This window comes from Macrobrachium rosenbergii, chromosome 12, assembly GCF_040412425.1.
Source record: "Macrobrachium rosenbergii isolate ZJJX-2024 chromosome 12, ASM4041242v1, whole genome shotgun sequence".
In the NCBI taxonomy this organism is placed as follows: Eukaryota; Metazoa; Arthropoda; class Malacostraca; order Decapoda; family Palaemonidae; genus Macrobrachium; species Macrobrachium rosenbergii.
The window spans coordinates 32,441,039-32,464,251 of record NC_089752.1 but is presented as its reverse complement, the minus strand read 5'-3'; the positions used below and the strand labels follow the sequence as shown (position 1 = coordinate 32,464,251).

Below are 23,213 nucleotides of genomic sequence, written 5' to 3'. Positions count from 1 at the left end.
AGAAAATAAAATTAATAATAGCACCTAGAATTTGAAATAAGTTGTATGTAGTTACAGAAACTGCTAATAATCATACATTGGGTTCTGTTTGGGCATAACAGAGATTTAGCAGCCACACACATACTTAGGAGATGGGTTCAATGACAAGAGATTAGCATCAATGCATAAGCAACAAGCTTCTTTTCAAAGCACACCACATATCGTGCACAAATAAAAAGTAATGGTCCAAGAACAGTATCCTGGGGAACACCAGACAATACATTCCTGTAATTGCTAAAGTACCAATCAGCAACAACCTTACCACCCAAGAGGCCTTCCCAAATTCTAGTTAACATTAAGCAAGGGTACTAAAAACAGTATGATTATCATAAAATCTTTATTTGAGACAACCTCATATAAATCTAATTCAACAGATATTATACTGGTTTGGAGATAAAAATTAAAAATGGGATAAATGAAATATCTAATTCATTCTTGTAAATTACAATTTCAATTCTATGTGAAACACACACTTTCATGTGTTACCAAACTTTCTCAAAAATTATTCTGTCCACACCAGTATAATAAAATTACGGAATATGTACAATAGAAACATTATCGCACCAAGATATTCACCACCATCTGATGGTATAGGTTTCCATTTTCTTATTTATAGCAAGGGCTAAACATGGACGCCTACCATTGGCAACAGACTACTGTGATGAAAATTTACAAATAATGGGACCTTTCTAGACATACTCAATTTGCCATTAAATTTTCCAAATGTACCAAAGTATTAGTAGTACTTTTACAAAAGTTGTAGGATATTTACAGCAGAATAATTTCTGGCATTAAAGCTTTGTACTAACATTATCCAATGCTCATGAAAAATAGTACTACCTTCCAGGCTATGTTGAGCAAGAAATGCAAACTATACTAATGTAATCATATCCTCCATTTGTTCCTGAATCAGATCTTGTTTCAAGAAGCGAAAAACCTAACACCTAAGGAAAAATTCAACGACTGCTGCTAGAAGGATCCCTTTTACGAAGATATTCGAAGTATGTATCTAATACAGCACCATATGGTAACTCCACCAATATTTTCTGCAGTAGTTTCTGTCTGGAATTTTCATCTAGATTCTCTACCAGAACATCAAGGAGCTGTGGGTTTTCTGACAAATGCTTGCAGAATGTGTTTATTGTCTCGCAGCTCACATCTGCAAATAAAAATAAAACTTCCTTCTACTTTTACCATAAAAAGATTAAGAAAATAAAAAAACTATATGGATAGAATAAAAAAAAAGAAAAAACTATAAGGACAGAGTAAATATCTTGAAATACAAACTGTGCTGAAATTACCCCTAACTGTCTAATATCCATTTGCAATAGTGTATATCCAAAAAGAGCTAATAAATACTAGTTCACAATTGTAATATGTACTAATGAAATGAATATGTAATAACCAAGAGTGAAATAATAAAAGGTTAGATTAAAAGTAAAATGAAAAGAGTGAAATAAAAAAGGGTACTGTATTCAGGCTTAATAATTTACTTTTCTTTGTGCTTTCAGTCTTTACTTATACAATTTGCTCATATATTTTGTATCATATATATCTGTCTATACAATATATGGAGTTAATTGATTTTAATCCATATAGAATTTCATCAAGTACTCAAAAAATCAACTAATCATAAGCCAGAGAGAGAGAGAGAGAGAGAGAGAGAGAGAGAGAGAGAGAGAGAGAGAGAGAGAGAGAGAGAGAGAGAGAGAGAGAGAGAGAGAGAGAGAGAGAGAGAGAGAGAGAGAGAGAGAGAGAGAGAGAGAGAGAGAGAGAGAGAGAGAGAGAGAGAGAGAGAGTCTAGCATTATGAATGAAAGACAGTCTAACTAAAAACTAGGATACAGATATTTATATATAAATGAAACAATTTTGTATTTGCATACAGAAACTTTGATAAATTGATTTACAAAATTTAAGCTGTCAAGCCAAGCACTGGAGCACTATTGGCCAATCAGCACAAAGTTAAAAGAGGGAGTTGGAGTAGTTTGACAGCAAAATAAAGAGATCCAAAAAAAAGGAAACCAAATACAAAAATCTGAAGATGGAATGGGAGGAAACCCCACAGTTGCACTAAGAAGTAACAGTAGGTGGTGTTGGGCAGCAAGACTGAAGAAAGGAAGCAGTAAAAAGACTAAAAAGGCAACAAAGCAAACACCCTATACTAATGCCTAAAGTGGCACTAAACCAAATGGGGGCAGAAACTTTGAAATCTATAAGACAATTTGATGCAAAATTAGACTCTCATGATGATGATACAATGATGTCAAACATTCCTAAATTACTAGTTATAGCAAAACAGCATTTATCAACATTCTACATATTCATATTGTTAATGTAATACTACAGGCAAAACTCAAAAATCCGGCATTCCATGGTCCAGGACATTTTTGAATCAGTCACCATTAGTTCTTGAGCAGCGCCACATTTCAGTTTTTGGATTTTTTCGAATTTCGGGAACTGAAGCTTGCTCCGAAAATACACAAGCACAGTTTATTTCCAACAAAAAAACTCTGTAAAACTCAAAAATATACAGCATAAAAAGAGCCGTAATTTGCGTATACTGTATACTCTTGTATCTTCCGATCTCATGCATCTTGCAATCATTCAAATTTTGTCCTAAAACATAATTTCATCATACACTATACAGTACATCATGTATAGTGCAAGATGTATTTTCAGTAGATTACACTATGATAAGCTTTTTATTCCTGTCTCGGTTTCGATATATACCACCAATAATGCATATTACATCCGAGCTAGCTTTTAACTAATAAATAGGCCTAGAAGCAAAAGCTCATTGGGTTAAATGCAAATCTTCATACAATAAGTCTGGCTTACCAACACTGTGAGTTGTCTAAGAATTCATCACTATTTCTTATAATTAACAACCACTTACTACTGCATGCAAGACACTGGAATAAACAGCAAGTACTGACATAAACAACTGAATCAAGAAAGCTGTTTGCCGATACTAGTTACCATAATTAACACAGGTTTATTAACCCTTAAACGCCGAGCCTCTATTTACGAAAGTGTCTGCCATATGCTGGCGGCGTTCGGGAGTTAGCGCCAAAGCTGAAGAAAATTTTTTTTTCAAAAAATCACAGCACGCTTAGTTTTTAAGAATAAGAGTTCATTTTTGGCTCCTTTTTTTTGACATTGCCTGAAGTTTAGTATGCAACCATCAGAAATGAAAAAAATATCATTATCATATATAAATTTTTAAATATATGACAGCGCGGAAAAAAAAATTTCATATATAATTGTATACAAATCGCGCTGTGAGCAAAACGGTTCAAGCTAATGAGTTATTTTTTTTCTTTGTATTGTACACTAAATTGCGATGATTTTGGTATATAACAAATTGTAAAACGATGAAAGCAACACAGAGAAAAAAAGTTTTTTTCAAAAATTCACCATAAATTGAAATATTGTGCTAGAGACTTCCCGTTTGTTGCAAAATCAAGGTAATTGATTCAATATTACTAAACCGTAAGTGTTTTAGCTTACAATTGCAGTTTTCGACCATTTCGGTTGAGTTAAATTTGACCGAAGGTCGAACTTTTTCTATTTATCGTGATTTATATGGAAATATTTCAAAACTGATAAAAGCTACAACCATGAGTTATTTTTTGTTGTATTCTACAAGAAATTGCACACATTTTCATATATAAAACTTAATAACGACTAATATAAAACTGTGCAACATTACGACAAAGTGACGAAAGAATATCTGAGATGTTCGGCTGAGTTACCGCGCGGACGTAAGGAAAAAGTTTTTTCAAAAATTCACCATAAATCGAAATATTGTGCGAGACTTCCAATTTGTTGCAAAATGAAGGTAAATGATTGAATATTACTAGAATGTAAGAGTTTTAGCTTACAATTGCGTTTTTCGACCATTTCGGTCGAGTCAAAGTTGACCGAAGGTTGAAATTTTGGCACATCGTGATTTATATGAAAATATTTCAAAATTGATAGAAGCTATTTTTTGTTGTATTCTACACGAAATTGTGCACATTTTCATATATAAAACTTTATGTAACGAATAATATAAAACGGTGCAAACATTATGAAAAAGTGACGAAAGAATTTCTGAGATGTTCGGCCGAGTTGCCATGCGCGGACGTAAGGAAAATTTTTTTTCAAAAATTCACCATAAATCGAAATATTGTGCGAGAGACTTCAAATTTGTTGCAAAATGAAGGTAAATTATTGAATATTACTAGAATGTAAGAGTTTTAGCTTACAATTGCGTTTTTCGACCATTTCGGTCGAGTTAAATTTGACCGAAGGTTGAAATTTTGGCACTTATCGTGATTTATATGAAAATATTTCAAAACTGATAGAAGCTACAACCATGAGTTATTTTTAGTTGTATTCTACATGAAATTGCACACATTTTCATATATAAAACTTTATGTAACGTCTAATATAAAACGGTGCAAACATTACGACAAAGTGACTAAATTGTTTCTGAGATGTTCAGCCGAGTTACCACGAGCGGACGTAAGGAAAAGTTTTTTCAAAAATTCACCATAAATCGAAATACTGTGCTAGAGACTTCCAATTTATTGCAAAATGAAGGTAAATGATTGAATATTACTAGAATGTAAGTTTTAGCTTACAATTGCATTTTTCGACCATTTCGGTCGAGTCAAAGTTGACCGAAGGTTGAAATTTTGGCATTTATCGTGATTTATATGAAAATATTTCAAAACTGATAGAAGCTACACCCATGAGTTATTGTTCGTTGTATTCTACATGAAATTGCGCACATTTTAATATATAAAACTTTATGTAATGGCTAATATAAAACGGTGCAAACATTATGACAAAGTGACTAAAGAGTTTCTGAGATATTCAGCCGAGTTAACGCGCACGGACGTAAGGAAAAAGTTTTTTCAAAAATTCACCATAAATCGAAATATTGTGTTAGAGACTTCAAATTTGTTGCAAAATGAAGGTAAATGATTGAATATTACTAGAATGTAAGAGTTTTAGCTTACAATTGCGTTTTTCGACCATTTCGGTCAAGTTAAAGTTAACCGAAGGTTGAAATTTTGGCACTTATCGTGATATGAAAATATTTCAAAACTAATAGAAGCTACAACCATGAGTTATTTTTTGTTATATTCTACATGAAATTGCACACATTTTCATATATAAAACTTTATGTAACGTCTAATATAAAATGGTGCAAACATTACGACAAAGTGACTAAAGAATTTCTGAGATGTTCGGCCGAGTCACCGCAAGCGGACGTAAGGAAAGAGTTTTTTTTTTTAATTCACCATAAATCGAAATATTGTGCTAGAGACTTCCAATTTGTTGCAAAATGAAGGTAAATGATTGAATATTACTAGAATGTAAGAGTTTTAGCTTACAATTGCGTTTTTCTACCATTTCAGTCGAGTTAAAGTTGACCGAAGGTTGAAATTTTGGCACTTATCGTGATTTATATGAAAATATTTCAAAACTGATAGATGCTACAACCATGAGTTATTGTTCGTTGTATTCTACATGAAATTGCGCACATTTTAATATATAAAACTTTATGTAACGTCTAATATAAAACGGTGCAAACATTACAATAAAAGTGACTAAATTGTTTCTGAGATGTTCGGCCGAGTTACCACGAGCGGACGTAAGGAAAAAGTTTTTTCAAAAATTCACCATAAATCGAAATATTGTGCTAGAGACTTCCAATTTGTTGCAAAGTGAAGGTAAATGATTGAATATTACTAGAATGTAAGCTTTAGCTTACAATTGTGTTTTTCAACCATTTCGGTCGAGTTGAAGTTGACCGAAGGTTGAAATTTTGGCACATCGTGATTTATATGAAAATATTTCCAAACTGATAATAGCTACAACTATGGGTTGTTTTTTGTTGTATTTTACATGAAATTGCACACATTTTCATATATAAAACTTTATGTAATGGCTAATATAAAACGGTGCAAAAATTACAACAAAATGACAAAAATTTCTGAAATTTTCGGCCGAGTTACAGCGCGGGCGTAAGGAAAGTTTTTTCAAAAATTCACCATAAATCGAAATATTGTGCTAGACATCCAATTTGTTGCAAAATGAAGGTAAATGATTGAATATTACTAGAATGTAAGAGTTTTAGCTTACAATTGCGTTTTTCGACCATTTCGGTCGAGTCAAAGTTGACCGAAGGTTGAAATTTTGGCACTTATCGTGATTTATATGAAAATATTTCAAAACTGATAGCTGCTACAACCATGAGTTATTGTTGTTGTATTCTACATGAAATTGTGCACATTTTCATATATAAAACTTTATGTAAAGTCTAATATAAAGCGGTGCAAACATTACGACAATGTTACTAAATTGTTTCTGAGATGTTCGGCCGAGTTACCGCGCGCGGACGTAAGGAAAAAGTTTTTTCAAAAATTCACCATAAATCGAAATATTGTGCTAGAGACTTCCAATTTGTTGCAAAATGAAGGTAAATGATTGAATATTACTAGAATGTAAGCTTTAGCTTACAATTGCGTTTTTCAACCATTTCGGTTGAGTCAAAGTTGACCGAAGGTTGAAATTTTGGCACTTATTGTGATTTGTATGAAAATATTTCCAAACTGATAATAGCTACAACTATGGGTTGTATTTTGTTGTATTTTACATGAAATTGCACACATTTTCATATTTAAAACTTTATGTAATGGCTAATATAAAACGGTGCAAAAATTACGACAAAATGACGAAAATTTCTGAAATTTTCGGCCGAGTTACAGCGTGGATGTAAGGAAAGTTTTTTTCAAAAATTCACCATAAATCAAAATATTGTGATAGAGACTTCCAATTTGTTGCAAAATGAAGGTAAATGATTGAATATTACTAGAATGTAAGAGTTTTAGCTTACAATTGCGTTTTTCGACCATTTCGGTCAAGTCAAAGTTGACCGAAGGTTGAAATTTTTTGTAGTCTACGTACGGTATGTCCGCTCGTCACCCGACAGACAATTTTAGTCGACTTACGATACGTCCAGTCGGCGTTTAAGGGTCAAGAGTTGCGTTATATTTGTCGACCTGTTAAAAATTTGCTAATTTTCAACGGTACCTTCCATAAATAAGAATAAAATAAAATATTGAGACTTGTTTGGTACAGCATATGTACCAAACAAAAGTCTCAATATTAAATTTCATTGTCATCTCTTCTGATGAAGGGGCTAGGAGCCCTTGAAGCAATAGAATTCTTTATTGATGTACTAGTATACTTCAGAAAACTGCAAAAGATTCTTTGTCTTCTGCATTCACTCAATGGAGAGGAAAGTTAAGAAAGTTTGCCACTATATTTACAGATGTACCTGTGGCTGAAGAAACAATGAGCAGGCCAAAAAACATTTTGGAAGAGGCAAAAGCAACATATGATAATAGCAAAATCACACCTTTACTTCATTTAACTTACTGCAGTTATAAACAAATAAAGTTGCATTTTCAAACCCAGCAGTGTTAATTTATGGAAAAAAAAAATGAATCTCTAAAATGTATTTCATTTAGCAACTAATGGCTCCGGTAATGTCAGTAAAACACAACCAGTGGATGATTTTAACAATGTAAACATTATCAGAATGCAAATGGTGCCTGAATGCTGTGTTCATAAATTATAATACAATAATATGACAACATTGCATGAAATATAACTGGGTACAGTATGTAAAACAAGTTTTATTAAAATGATCATTCTTAGTACAACTGTTACTTGAATTTTGCAAATGGATATCTTTCAGTGTAACACACTCTGTGCAGCTTTAAAGAAACAAAAGCAGCAGATTTTTAGGTTTTTGCCAAAAATGCAAGCCAGAAATGTTTGAAGTGCTGGAAAACACTGAAAGGTGCCAGGATATCAGAACTCAACAGTGCCCACTTAAAGTGGTTTAAGCTTTGATGAACCGAAGGTGTAAGCATTTCCAGAGATATTTATGAAGTAGGTCAGAATTTTCATAAGGAACTAAACCTAATGAATGACAGTGATTATTCATAAGCTTTGTTCTACTTATAATAACACAGCAATATATATGTGGAATGAGCTGGTAAGACTTTGTTTACATAGGGGTTTTTAATAGTGATTTCAGTTGTTCGGGATTTTCTGTGGTCTGGCTATGGTCTGGTCCCAAGTGAGCCAGTTTAAAGAGGTCAGACTGTTAATACCAATCATGATAATTAGAGGAACTATAAAAACTGCCTAAATTTGAAAATACTGTGTAAAAACATTTAAATATTTAATTATCTATTTGAAAATGTCTGTTACCCACACAAACGTAACATCAATGCCATATTAGTTAAGGTAAAAAATAACTAGAATAGAAATAAGAAATCATATTGTTGATAAAAGAAAAAAGATGGAAAGCAAAGAAAAACTAAATGCATGACGTCCTGGAGTTAGCAATAGGTCAAACAAGAATCAAAACAATTACTTCTAACTATAAAACTATATACAATAATAAGCATAAAATACATAGTGCAGTAATAAACATTATGTTAGTGACTACATTTATAATGAAAAGATACTAGCAAAATTTATATGGAAGACACCAAATTATCCAAAGTTTTACTCAAAATACAACCATAAAGTCAATATATATAACCTGAAAACTTCAAGAATTTAATTTTATTGATACATATCACTGATTTATACACTGAATACAGATACAAACCATATATTTATAAAGAATGCAGAAGACAAAGAATCTTTTGCAGTTTTCTGAAGTATACTAGTACATCAATAAAGAATTCTATTGCTTCAAGGGCTCCTAGCCCCTTCATCAGAAGAGATGACAATGAAATTTAATATTGAGACTTTTGTTTGGTACATATGCTGTACCAAACAAGTCTCAATATTAAATATTTAATTATCTTTTCACCAGGTATCCATTCTCATTTACATTTGAAATACTAACCTTAAATGTTTTCCCCCTTAGGATTAGAATTACTAGGCATAACCCAATTTTCCAATAAAACAATTTGTACTGACTGTTCCCAACCACCATGATGTCAAATAAAGATTATTCAATATAGCTTTTTAACAATGAACAGACATTTACCCACATTCCTGACTATGTCCCTGACATAAGCAAGGTTGCAGTTCTCACATTTCATAGTGTATGACCATTAGGCATACACTGCAGTCCTCTTCTTACATACTGTATATACTCGTGTAACGTGCAATCTCGCGTGTCATGCGACCCCCAAATTTTCACCCTTAAAAAATGATTTTATCAAGTACAGTATCTCATGCAAGTTCCTTTTTTGAGAAACCAAATTACAACAGACTAACCTCTTTTCCTCCATCTCTTTATCTATCCCATCTTCTAGTTAAATCTTCTAGTTAAATATTTTAAAAAGTAAAAGAGAATGATAATAGTATTGTTAGTAACGTTAGACTTGTTGCGTAAACGTGTACAGCCATAAACAACCGAACAAGAACCAGCTGTTTTGCCATGAACAACCGAATTGGATAACAACAGCTGTTTTGCTTGCATTTCAACCATCATACGTTAGTAAAAAATTACAGTAGTTATGTTACAAATGACTTTAAGTAGAATAGGACTGATATATTTTTACATTATATCCTTATTTGCTATGGAGAAAAGATCAGTAAGGAAATACACTGCTAAATTCAAGCTGCAAGTTGTAGCTGAAGCTGTAAAAACAATGTTCAAGCTACTAATGACTACAAATTATTGTGCATCAGCAACATGGATGAAACTCCTGTAAAATTCGATATGCCATCAAACTTGACCATAAATAAAATTGTAGAGAAAAGTATTTAGTCTAAACTATTGGGCATGACATAACACATTTTACTGTTTTTCACGTCAATAAAAGATAAGTACGTAAAGTTCGTATTATAATGAAATAAAGTGAAAATAGCAAACAGAACTGTCGATTTTTTTTACAAAAAAACATGCACCCACCACCATCTATTAACAAAAAAATAATTAAATTTAGTTCACAATGATACATATTTAAGACATAACCTTGTCCCGTATAAACTGAGTACCTAGAGATTCATTTACGCTAACTAGAATCAAGAAAATCACTCTGAAGTAAGTTAAACAGCGCAAAATAAACTTTCCTTGTAACTGCCCTCAGCTGATTTCCAAACCAAAACAATGATCACTACGCTTGTATTTAATAATACAATAGTAAACTTATCCTGTATTTTTTAAATTTTTTTATGATCTTAGTCCAAATAAGTTATCATGGGATCTAAAAAGGTTAGGTGGCAGCAAACCAAAAAGTTATGTAAAAAAAAAACAATAGGAGCTTACAACAGAACTCACAGTAACAGCTGAAAGCATTGCCAACATCAATGACAAAACTTCAACTTTACATCAAAAAACCATCAAAGGAGCTGATATTACTGAGTGAAATCTGTTAAAAACACAAGTCACAGACAACTGAAGATGAACAACAAACAGCCGATGATGGCGTTTCTAAAGCCATCATTTGTGAAAAGGCGAGTAAATTATATGACCATCTCTTCAAAACCACTTGTGTAAAATGCTTATAAAGGTCATACTCAAGTGTTTAAAGCCAGTCAAGGGTGGTTTGGAAAATTTAAAAGGAAATATGGCAGTATAGTGTGGCATGGGGAGGTTGCCAGTTCTGACAAAGATGCTGCCCAGATATGTGTGTACAGGCAGTCCCCGGTTATCGGTGGGGTTCCGTTTCTGATGGTGTGATGATAACCGAAAATCGCCACTAACCGAAAATCGCCGATTTCGGCGCTTTTTGGGATTATCGGCGCCGAAAAGCACCAATTTTCGGTTATCGGCGCCTCTGTTAGGTATGTATCGGCACCAAAACCCAATTATTGGCGCCGATAAGCGGAAATCGGCGATTTTCGGCGCTGAAAATTACTGATTTTCGTCACTAGACAAGCGCCATAAAACTGGATCGCTGTTAACCGAGCCCGCCATTAACCGGGGACTGCCTGTAAAAAAAAAAAAAAACAACAACTTTGTAGAAGCTGAGTGTTTTGTTCCTCGAGCAGTGTTTACATGGTGAGACAGGCTTGTTTGGAAAAAAAAAAAAAAAAAAACTGACATATGCCTACATTGTAAAGCATAATTTTTAAAAGACCCATAGAAAAGATGCATATTCATTGTTTATATTTTAAAATACGATATATGTGAATATTACAAATGCTAATTTTTATCTTGTGTATGATGCGATCCCCTTAAAATCAGCTTCAAATTAGGTCTTTAAAAGTCATGATACACGAGAAATACGGTACATTATTCTTCGTGTTAAAATGAAAATTTAATTCATTATGATAATTCTTTAGCTTTTTATTATTTATGCAACCTTTATGTGAACAGGAAATTTCAATTTAATTTTTTTTTTTTTTACGTATTTATTTCTCTTTTCTCAGAGTACAAAATGTCCATAGTTTTTTATAATTAAGGAATAACAAAACCACTGTGAATAATTAACTTGGCAAACCAATTTCTTGTATAACTTGTTTAAAGAACCCGAGTGCTTTAAGAAATAAACCCAATACTACTCCCTTCACATTTGCATTATTATACAAATACAATGTATGTATGATATGTAGGTTGGTCTTAAGGTATGCCTTTCAAAACCAGCTTTTTTTCTTATAAATACCTGGGAACTGTGGAGTTCAGTTTATACTGTTTTTTTTTTCTCCTATTGTAATTTTCATGAAAGTTTCCTGGGTACTGAAAGTATCTAAATATTCCTCTGCCCTCCACTCAGCCCCTAAAGCTCACTTTTATTTTGCAACAAAGGGATACCCTTCCCAAGTCAACTCGTCCTCCAAGCTTTACAAAGGAACATACAGTAAAACAATTTTTATCCTTTTAAGAGAATTTACTGTAAACTTGAATTGTTTTATTCTTTTCATAAGAAGTACAGTAACTTTTAATCACACTGCTGACTGACAAGGAGGTCATGGAAAATATTACCCCTTCTGAAATCTCTTACTATCGTTCCCTGGACACTATTAATCCTTTCTCTTGAACCCTTGACTGCCTCGGAACCTCTCTTCCAGGTGCGAAGCTATTTGGAGACAAAATCCTTGCTGCAGATACCAGATGAACCAGTGATGGGGATTTACCAAAAGAGAAAGTTTTGGAAGGCCCCATAGCAACCGTCACGCAGTAGTTGCCTTACCATGCGGCTGACCGGACAATCGCAAGGTCACAGGATCGCGCCAAAACCCATGATTGTGCCCATAGAAAATGGAATGCCAAGAGCATGGGAAGATAACCCAGCAGGGGATAAAAGGAGCCACGCAACCTAAACCAAAAGAGAGACGCCCTGGTAGCAGATCCAGCAACATCCTCCCCTTGACCTCTGCCCCATCAGGGCCATATCACAAACTATGTGGCTGCTTTCCTAGACCAGTATTCTTCCAGTGCTAAGTTCCTTAAATTCCTTCCCCACCATCTGGCTAAATGATGAGGACCCATGCTCCAACATTAAGGTAACATGCTCAGATTTGAGGTTTTTCAACAATCATGAATTCCATCTTTTACTGATTTACTTTTCGATTTCCAAGTGCAATTTTCCCCATAGACCTGACCTTCATTTTTGTAGTGCATTAACTTAAAATCGTAAGTGTTTACCAGTGTTTCAAATTAAGACTTATTGGCGCCTTCCGAGCAACTCTCGATTTTCCTTTAATAGCACTAATTTTCTGTCACATAACCGCATATGTTCTCAACTGCACACGGAGTTACTTGCCATGGAATCCCCCCAATCCGATTGTGCATGTGTGCTGTGGTTCTAACCACTGAACCCTACTCAATGGTGCCCTTGAAGTGGATTTCCCCGGTATCTTCACTTATCCTTTTGTTACCATAATTTAGTTCTTCGGCAGGACTGTTTACCTGTCTAATTTATTCCCCAATCTTCTGATTTTGTGCTAATGTAAATATATGTGATTTTAAGTGATCCTATGTGTTTTATCTGCAACATTCCCTGTAGATCATAAAGGTAACTTAGATCATAAAGGTATCTACCCTGCTCAGGATTTAAAGTCCCTTTCCAGGTAAAAAAAATTTAATTTCACAAAAAAGTGTGTAGCAAGTCAAGATGGCATCTGTAAGCAAGACAGAGCGTGTCCTGTTGGAATCTTCCAGATCCAGCATAATGCGAGCCCAGTATAACAGATTTCCACATCACAGAAACAAAGCCTGTATCACAGATAGGTTTCCATGAAAAAACATTTTATTATCACCAACATTCCATTAAAGAAAGTTCAAAATTTTATCTGGGGCAAAGTGGAGGAACTAAGCATTTGAATTCCCATTCCAAACTGGAACCATATTAGAGTTCACTGTGTGACACAATGTTATGAATTTTATGGGAAAAAAAAAAAATTATGTCTATTAAAACTGGCATCACAACATCTATGTTACTGACACCGAAAAATTGTTGCTTCTGTCTTTATCATATCCTTGCCAATCTCTATATGGAATGTTTAGACACTTCTTTGATTTTTCCTATTCACACCATTTGACTACAATGGAAAAAAATGTTATCTTTTTGTGCTGCTGACACAGGTTCTTAGGAAAAACTAAAGAAACTTGCAAATCACTCAATGCCCAGGAATCTTCCATGAAATTTCCATCAAAAAAGTACAGCTCAAACTACCCGATTACTCAATGTTCTTGTGAGAAAAAAAAAAAAAATTTTTTTTTAAATAAAGATTTACCAAAGGAAGTAATACAGGCTTTAAGTGAGCTGTAGGGCATGTGACCCGACATATTTGGATCATGAAATCAGTTACATAAGAAATGATTTCATCAAGTTAACTTATCCACCTTGGTTTACATATGATGCAACAAAGAGAGCTACAAACATTTTCTACATATCAAAAACTATGAAATATTTTCTCCAAAGAAAAATTGTATGAAGTGAAGAAAAGGAAACCTTTAGTTGCAAAACTGAGGTTCAACATAAGGGGTCACACAAATTCATTCATACAATTTTCCTTTTCATAATAGTGTAATTAAGAGAGTAATAGTGGGTTTATTTCTGAACGCTTTTAGAACATGTAACCCAATAAATTTGGATCTTAAAATCAGCTACATAAACTGTTGCCATGTTAGTTTACTATATTGGTTTATGGATGATGAAATAAACAGTTATTAAAATTTTCTACAAATATGGAATTGTATGGAATACAGCAAAGAAAACCATCATATGGTTGAAGAAATACCATAAAACTAAAGACTGAGGATCATGAATTCATCTTGCATTTCAACATCACCATCAGATGTATGTCGCATAGGACAGCAGAATAATGACAAAAGAGGGAGACACTGCAAGCATGAGAATGGCAACCTTTCATTATGTAGGAGATACTGACAAGAATACATGATGAAAGATGTTTTAACAGCTCACCGTTAAGATGAAAAACAGTGAATGAATCTTGATGACATTTGATGTTCAAAAGCATATAAACAATGCAGTGTTGGGAAATGAACATCAACTTGATACCCTGAGTGGTTTGGCAAATATCCTTAGTAGCTTGGGTCAGATCAGTAAGTATTATCTTTTAACAGAAAATGGCCTTTTGAATGCAGCAAGAAGGCTAATACCAACACTGTGTTTGTGGCAGACCAGCAACATACTACTGTAATACCTTGATCTTACATGATTTGAGTTGCGTGAATTCACAGACAAGCAAACTTTTCACTGGAACCTAACTAATTGTTTTAAGCGATTTTTTCACTGACTTGCGACATTTGCAAATCAGAGAGAGAGAGAGAGAGAGAGAGAGAGAGAGAGAGAGAGAGAGAGAGAGAGAGAGAGAGAGAGAGAGAGAGAGAGAGAGAGAGAGAGAGAGAGATTGTCCTTACTGAAGAGTGAAATTATTTATCAATTATTACAAAGACAGAAAGAGTAACACGAGAGAGAGAGATTGTCCTCACTTGAAATATCGTTAAATTATTTATGAATTGTAACAGAGAGAGAGAGAGAGAGAGAGAGAGAGAGAGAGAGAGAGAGAGAGAGAGAGAGAGAGAGAGAGAGAGAGAGTTATTCTTCGATAGGTATCAAAGAATGGAAATTCATCATTTATGAAGGAAAAAAAAAGAAAAGGAAATTAAGAGAGAGAGAGAGAGAGAGAGAGAGAGAGAGAGAGAGAGAGAGAGAGAGAGAGAGAGAGAGAGAGAGAGAGAGAGAGAGAGAGAGAGATATATATATATATATATATGCTCTGACACACTGTGGGCAACGATTGACATATTTAACAGCTTTGCCCTCGCCCCTCTTCAAAGGTCTCACGAAAGATTAGGAATTGATATTTGTTTAAAATATCACATAATTTACTATAGAAATATAAACTCCCCGTATTCGTGGTCTCACTATTCGCGGACTCACATATACGTGTCTACCCATTATTTATGGAAAATTCACCCATTCGCGGTATTTTTCACTCAAAAATATTCACTAATTACTGTATTTTCATATTTTCATGACTAACTGCACTTTTTGTGATAAAACTATTAAAACACTCAGGTATAAGCACTTTTAGAGGTTTTTTGTGTTTAAATTATCAAAATAGGCAGTTCTAAGTGTTTTTAGAGGGGTTTAGAGTATTATGAGATTTTAGCTATTTGGGGTTGCAGTAAACATCCCCAGTGAATATGGGGGGTTTACTGTATAGTATTATTATTATTATTTTTATTATTATTATTATTATTTTAAAATTAGTACTTATTTTTAGGTATATCATTTACCAAAAAAACATAAATATATACATATAACCATAAAAATTCTCTTATCTCAGTAAGAGATTGTATGACAAATAAATGATTTAACTAATAATAAGTACTAATTTTCAAATATTAACATGATTCATTAATAATAATAATAATAATAATAATAATAATAATAATAATATAACAGTAATTACATAATTTATAATTTCTATAGTAAATTATGTGATACTTCACAAACAAATATTTTCCAATCATTCGCGAAACCTTTGAAGAGAGGGACGAGGGCAAAGCTGTCAAATGTGTCAAACATTGCCCATAGCATGTCAAAGGATTCCTGGTACTCACTGTCTCTCTTTCCTTTTTTCCTCGTAAACCATGAATTTCCATCTTTTGATATCTTTCCTTTTTCCTTCGTAAATCATGAACTTCCATCTTTTGATATCTAACATAAGAATAACCTATCTCTGTAATAATTCATAAATAATTTAACTTGATATTTCAAGTAAGGACAACTCTCTCTCTCCCCCTCTCTCGTTATTCTCTCTGCCTCCATAATAATTGATAAATAATTTCACTCTCTTAAGTAACGACAACCCTTATCTCTCTCTCTCTCGTCGTTAGCGCTCACACATTTTTACAACTTGTTCTCTGTACGTCTTTACCTGTACAGCAGATAGTTTAAATTGATCTAATTTTACCTGTAACTTAGACATAATAACGAAGAGTTGTATTAATCCAAATAAAAAACACTGTTTGTTTATGAAACAGCATTTCAGAAGAAAGAGAGACATAGAATAAAGAAGTTATTAAAAAGAGGTTGAGAAGACTTCTAAAAACAGATCGGTCTGAAAGGGAGAGAAAAATTCTCTTCCAACGCTCTATTTTTATGTCAACCATTTATTTCTTTTTTTAAGGGTAATGTATTAAGTTAACTTTTAAATGAAATTACAGTAACTTTAATTTCATTTAAAAGTTAGCTTAATAATTTGGGATCATGATTAGGGTCATATTAAGTGTTTAAACTATAGAAATAAGCATTTATTATCATTCTTAGAGACCGTGCCAGTCATATTAAGTGTTTAAACTATAGAAATAAGCATTTATTATCATTCTTAGAGACCATGCCAAACTTACGCAAAAATTTGCCGTGCGAGGGGGGTCTGGAACCTAACCTCGCGTAAGTTTGGGGTATGACTGCGCCTGGTATTCCTCATATCCAGAGCACTAGTACCTGCTGAGATTTGCAAGAACAGCATGCATAAAGGCTCAAAATCAGATTTCACGTACCTTCCTTTTACATGGGGGGGATGTGTCCTTGGTAGCCAAAGAATTTGTTTTTATAGTATAATGCTGTACCATATTAAAAAAAATACTACATAAAAGGGGGTATGCAGTCTTCCGCACTTGTGAAAAGTGATTTCTTACTTTCAACTGTGGACTCTAGAGGTGTGATTCCATCTTCCATATGCAGATCTTCCTTCTCAAGTCCAGAATGGAGAAGAGTCCCTGATTCTACTGATTCATTAGTTTTTGTGCTGTTCAGACGATTATCGTCAACTCGGACTTCTCCATCTTCACCAAATATCTCGCTTAATTGTGCTTCAACGTTTTCTATTAGGACATCAGTCCCTTTTTTATTCCTGAAATATTAGGTTTTCAATAATATATACAAAATATGAAACAAAGGTGTACAATGCAATATCCATATAAAGAATACATCAAGGATGAAAAACAATTTACAAATAAAAAAAGACATGACAACAATGAATAGGACTTGTACTTACCTAAGTCTGGTTTCTTTATATTTCTGAAGAACTTTTAAAACTGATGGTATTTTGGGGTCACGTATTGGAAGTTGTTTGATATCAGCTTCAGTCAACTGGCAAAACTGGCCCACCGTCTGAATACCACGCTCTTCTAAAACTATTTTTAAACCTTCAAACCTGTCATAATAAAGGGTATACAGGGTAAGATAAAGTTTTCTACTAAATTCAAAAAACCAATATCAGACACATATATAATACTTTACTTGCAATATAATGGTACATCAAAACTCAGATGGTTCTCAACTCTACAATTCGGTTTTCAGACAATCTGTCCAAGTAAAATATTTAGTTGTTTTCACCTGTTTTGCTTGGCTAGATAAACAAAGACGACAACTAGACTATGTATGGGGCTTAAGTGCATCAAATGGGTAGTTCCCAACTGAAACAAAGGGCAAGTGGGAAGTTACCTGTAGCTCTAAACTGTCTTGTTTACCTGTAGCTCTAAACTGTCTTGTTTACCTGCAGCTACTAAACTATCTTGTATTTTTAAATTTTTTTTATGATCCTAGCGCAATATCATGGGGTCTAAAAAAACACAGGTAACAGACAACTGAAGATGAATAACAAACAGCCGATGATGGTGTTTCTAAAGCTATCATTTGTGAAAAGGCGAGTCAACTGCACGACCATCTCTTCAAAACCACTTATGGAAAGTGCTTATAAAGGTCTTAAGTGTTTAAAGTGAGTCACGGGTGGTTTGGGAAATTTAAAAGGAAATATGGCATACGTAAACAGTATAGTGAGGCATGGGGAGGTTGCCAGTTCCGACAAGGATGCTGCTCAGATATATGTGTAAAGTTCAAAAAATTTTGTTGAGGCTGAGTGTTTTGTTCCCCAAGCAGTGATGACATGGTGAGACAAGCTTGTTTGGGAAAAAAAAATAAATAAAAAGCAGCTGACAAATGCCTGTGGTATATCATTCCAGGAGTCATTGCCAAGACACAAGCCAACGAAGGACACTCTATCTCTTGCTGTGGGAATGGAAGTGGGGATTTAAAACTGAGGCCTTTGCTCGTCTACCACTCAGAAAACCCAAAGATTTTTAAGAATAATAATGTTTTGATGAACAAGTTAAATGTGGAGTGCAATCTACTGAAAGATAAAACCTGCGAGGCTCCTGATGTCAACCTGTGCTTGTAAATCATGCAATGAGCATGAACAGTCAATAGGATGTTTATTTGACAGTCCACTGTGTGAGGTGCAGTAGTCACAAATGCCAATGGTTTATCTAAACCAAAGGCCCTTCCTAAGTAACTGATGGGTTGTGAATGGACACTCTTAAGGTACACTGTCTAATGATGGAACAGAAACCATCATTCATAAGTCAGTATGAATTCACTTAAAACACTTTAAAGACAAGACTCTTATTGTCACTGGTTATGTTAATATTCTAAAGACCAGGACACATCTCTGAAAAGGAAACAGCATTAAGCATAGCATCATCAATGGACAGGAATTAACAAAAATATGTCTGTTCTTCTCTAGATGTTATGGATACTGCAACAAGCAAGCCAATGAAAAACTCTTATAGAACATAGGTATATATTTTAACTGTGAATAGTAATAATGTCTCTAGAAATGATGACAGAGCACAATTAAAATATAAGAAAAAAAGAAAATTCTTAACAGAAAATGTAGCAATAAATTTTCCATACAAAAATACCAGAATAATTTAGCTCATACCAAACTGGCAGTCACTAAAAAAAAAAAAAAAAAAAAAAAAAAAAAAAAAAACCACTTACAAGAATGGAGAGGTGAGCTCCAAAGCTACACGATCCACCAGATCTTTGCAGCTTACCAAGGGTGGATATAATGGCTGACTACAATTGACATCAATAGGCGAGTCAGGATCTGGCTGGGACTCATCTGGCTCACTTGGTGGTGTCGCTGTAGACACAAATAAATCAATTTCTGAACAAACAAATTTCTTCATAAACAAAGATAGCTGATATTCATATTAGCCCAATATCTTCTTCCATTAACACATCAATTTGCAAACAAATAACTCACCTTATCTTAAACACAAGTTGTATCATACAGTGCAACTCAAGTTTACTTTAACCTAACATTTATACACAGAAAATAACTAAAGGTCAAGTTTGGATAAATACTGTACATGCATTAAAATGATCAAACTAGTATTAAAATGGTCTTTACTGTCTAACAAAATGAGTCCGTGAAAATAAAGAAATGAAGTTCATATATGATTCCTTTGAAAATTTTGTGAAACCAACTTCAGTCGTATAAATCATTACTTTGTACTTTTTAAACCAAGTGAAGTTCTATGATTCATGTTTCCAACAGTTCCAAACTGCCTCATATAATCTAACAAAATCCTTCCTAAAAAATGGAAAAACAAAAACAAAAGCAAAACACAAGAAAACTAAAAACAAATGATGCCTACCTTTGGCAGGGGAATCTGCTTTGGTCATATCTAGCCTCTTCTGTGCTCTCATGCTTTTCAGGGTTTTAGGTGAAGGGGGAATCTCAACACGATCAGACACAGGGGGATCAGCAAAGCTAACCCTCCTCTGTTTGGAGGGAGGGGATGTAGTGTCTCTCCCTGTAATGTGCAAGTATTACTATCATAAACTATCAGAATACAATACACTGCTCTTTATTCAGTCAAGTAATGTCACTGTCATACTACATTCTAAATCTATTTAGGATTTAAAACTGCAAATAAACCATCAGCAGCACTGGTAACACTATTAAAAAAAATCACATTTTCCAAATGGGTAACAGACATACAGAACAGTAATTATCAAATAAAGTAAACCAAACCTTAAATCCAATAACAAATAAAGCCTACAAATATCTAAATAAATTGGCAATGGTGAAAGGGTTAAGATTAAGACTAAATTATTATACTACACCCTGCAACTGGTTTTCATCCTGGACCATCCTTCTTTAGATTTCACTCAAGGATAACAAAACATCTATAGTACAGCATCCTGCAACATCCACTTTCTAACACAATATTCTTTTATTATACTGATCACCAGAAATTTTTATTTAAGAGGCACGAGTAACTTGTGATCTCTCCAAAGTCTTGGTCCTACTTTGTCATCACTGAAGATTTTGTTATGAGACTTACTGGCATCACTCAAAATTTCTGGAGGTTAAAAAATTATCAGCCCTGCTCAACCCAAGATCAGTCAATTCCCCTACTCATGATATCTGGCTCTTCCTCTATTTTCAGTGCTCTTACACAAAACACTGTCATCATGACAGCTGAATACCATGTTCAATTGTTATCATGACCTTCAAGAACACGTTTTTGTGCCAGTTTTTATACCATCTGATAAAAAGACTCCTATATAAGATCTAACACAAAATAGCTAGACTCATATCTGCATATCCAATGTACTGCCTAAACCTCTAGATACCTTAGTTTTGGGAATACCCTAAATGCTGATAAAAGCGTGGGGTCGCCTCAACCTTGTTCATATGACACCTTCAGGTTTCATTTTTTTATACACAGCATATTGTGAACACTACTTTTCAACATCATCATCATCACTTTCCTGCTTTGGGACTGAGTCTTGTGGATTGTTCATCATATAGCCATGGATCAAATAAAGTGACCAATTCAAGGAAATGATAAAAAAATCAACAACATAATGCTATGTTTGCAATGGAAAACACCACAATCAAACTGTGAATTTCATATAGCTTGTTTTATTATTAGGTTCATAAAGCTTGCCTAAGTAGGTATTGCAAGAAGTGAGTGGGAATACAAAAATATCAGTACAGTACTTATAATGCCTTCATATACATAAATTTGTGAGATTAAAACAGTCTGTTGGACAAACTGATTTTGAGACCCATAATTTCAATGTGCCTCTAAACCCTTGTAGAAAATTTCTGTGGTGGCATGGCCTAAATACTAACTGCTGATCATATTACATGCAATCTAGTGAAAACAGAAGCATCATTTAGTAGAGAAAGCAGAAATTTCATTACATGATGCTGAAGTACACCCAACATCAGTTGGAGAGCTGAAGCTATCTGTGTAAACTGTGCAGCGTAAACTTTTGTAAAACATTCTAAACACTCGTGACACTTTCCTTATGTAATTCTACTAAAGAAAATTTGCTTCTTACACCTATGATATTCTAACTTATGACCTAAATATCACATAACATTCTTTGCTGAATTCAAAACAGAAATTAAAGCTACCAAACTTGTGAATGACAATCAGTGAACCGACTCAGCAGATTCCCACTTTTCCATAAAAAAAATTGAACTTAAATAACACAAAAAATAGCTCACATTAAGATCCCCAAAACAATAATCCCACTAATAACCTTAACATTATACAATTATATAAATATCCTTATGCAATTATTCACTTTATGCAAAAATTATCAACCTATCAAGTTTAATTTGTAGAACTAAATAATTTTAAAAATGGTATTTTCATGATAAAACTAAGTTTCGTACATATTTACTAAGTAATTATAAAGCTTTGTTTTTCCCACTCGAGCGGCAACTTAAAACTTAAATCTCTATTGTTTTCGTATAGGCGACTACCCGGCCCACCATTTTTCAAATTTAAGCTGCCGCGATAGTGGGAAAGGTATAGCTGCATAATTACTTGGTAAGTTACTTATATGAAATGACCAAATTTTTAATCAATTTGTATTTTTTTAACTAACAAACCCAGTCTTAACATAAGGGGAATTTCTCTAGCGCCTGCTGGAGTCCAGTTAAAAAAAGCACAAGGATTTTTTGGCAATGGGAACAGCCAGTGGAGGCGAAGGAGGCAGGCGTAGCTCGACCTGGCTTCACCTTCAATAATGCTGTGACACATCAGCTTTTCTCCCAGCCCAGGTAACTGAATGAGGGGTGGCAAGAGATGGGTCATATACGTTGAGATCACAGGTTTGTTTGTTATGAAAAATATAAATTGATTAAAAATTTGTCATTTGTCCATACACAGAAAAAACCTTTGGTCTTAATGTAGGGGAGACTTGCTCTTGGAGGAAGGATAAAGTAAGCTTCAGAACCGACTGGAGGTCTGGCTCACCTGGGCTCACTTCCTGGCCAAAGATAGGACATAGGAAGGGGTCGTTTGCCTCTGATCTATTAAGCAAAAGGTTACTTTGCAGTCAGACATCCAGGCTAAGAGACAATGTGAACTCCTGCCTACATTGTGTCTTGGAGGAAGGTAAAGAACCTGAAATCGTCGGAGACAACAAAACTTACTTTAGCCACCAACCTTATTTGTTGCCAGTTCCTCTCTCCCCTTGTAAGAGAGAGGAAGGGACTTGCTTCTACATGAAATTTGTATTGCGTAGGAATGATAAAAAATAATCAAACAGAATGGAAGCTCGCTCATCTGTATCTAACCAGTTCCAGCACATGATGGATCAATTCTCTCCACTGTCTGCCAGTAGATAAAAGAAAGACAGGAAGAAGACCAGTCATCACATTCACTCTCACTTTCATACCAATATCTTAGGTAAGATACAAACTCTCCTGCTAGGGGCACTGGATGAGCTACACAACTTGCTGAGCAGCCACCACCAGATCCATGGAAAAAAGTGTCCAAGGATCTGTGGGCAACATCCCATAGACAGAATGGTAAAACCATGTACCAGCCTTCAAAAT

At 34.1% G+C, this 23,213-nt stretch overlaps 1 protein-coding gene across 2 annotated transcripts in view; it reads right to left on the bottom strand.

The window, feature by feature from the left end:
• Nucleotides 1–361: 361 nt before the first annotated feature.
• LOC136843612 (telomere-associated protein RIF1-like) overlaps nt 362–23,213 on the bottom strand; it is a 55,245-nt gene continuing 32,393 nt past the window's right edge. For both annotated transcript variants that reach the window (XM_067112146.1, XM_067112145.1), the window contains exons 13-17: nt 20,002–20,160; nt 19,340–19,484; nt 17,556–17,714; nt 17,197–17,411; nt 362–1,198 (exon numbers count right to left, since the gene is read on the bottom strand). In XM_067112146.1, coding sequence (XP_066968247.1) covers nt 996–1,198; nt 17,197–17,411; nt 17,556–17,714; nt 19,340–19,484; nt 20,002–20,160 — 881 coding nt within the window. In that variant the 3' untranslated portion in view covers nt 362–995. The remainder of the gene's footprint in view (nt 1,199–17,196; nt 17,412–17,555; nt 17,715–19,339; nt 19,485–20,001; nt 20,161–23,213) is intronic.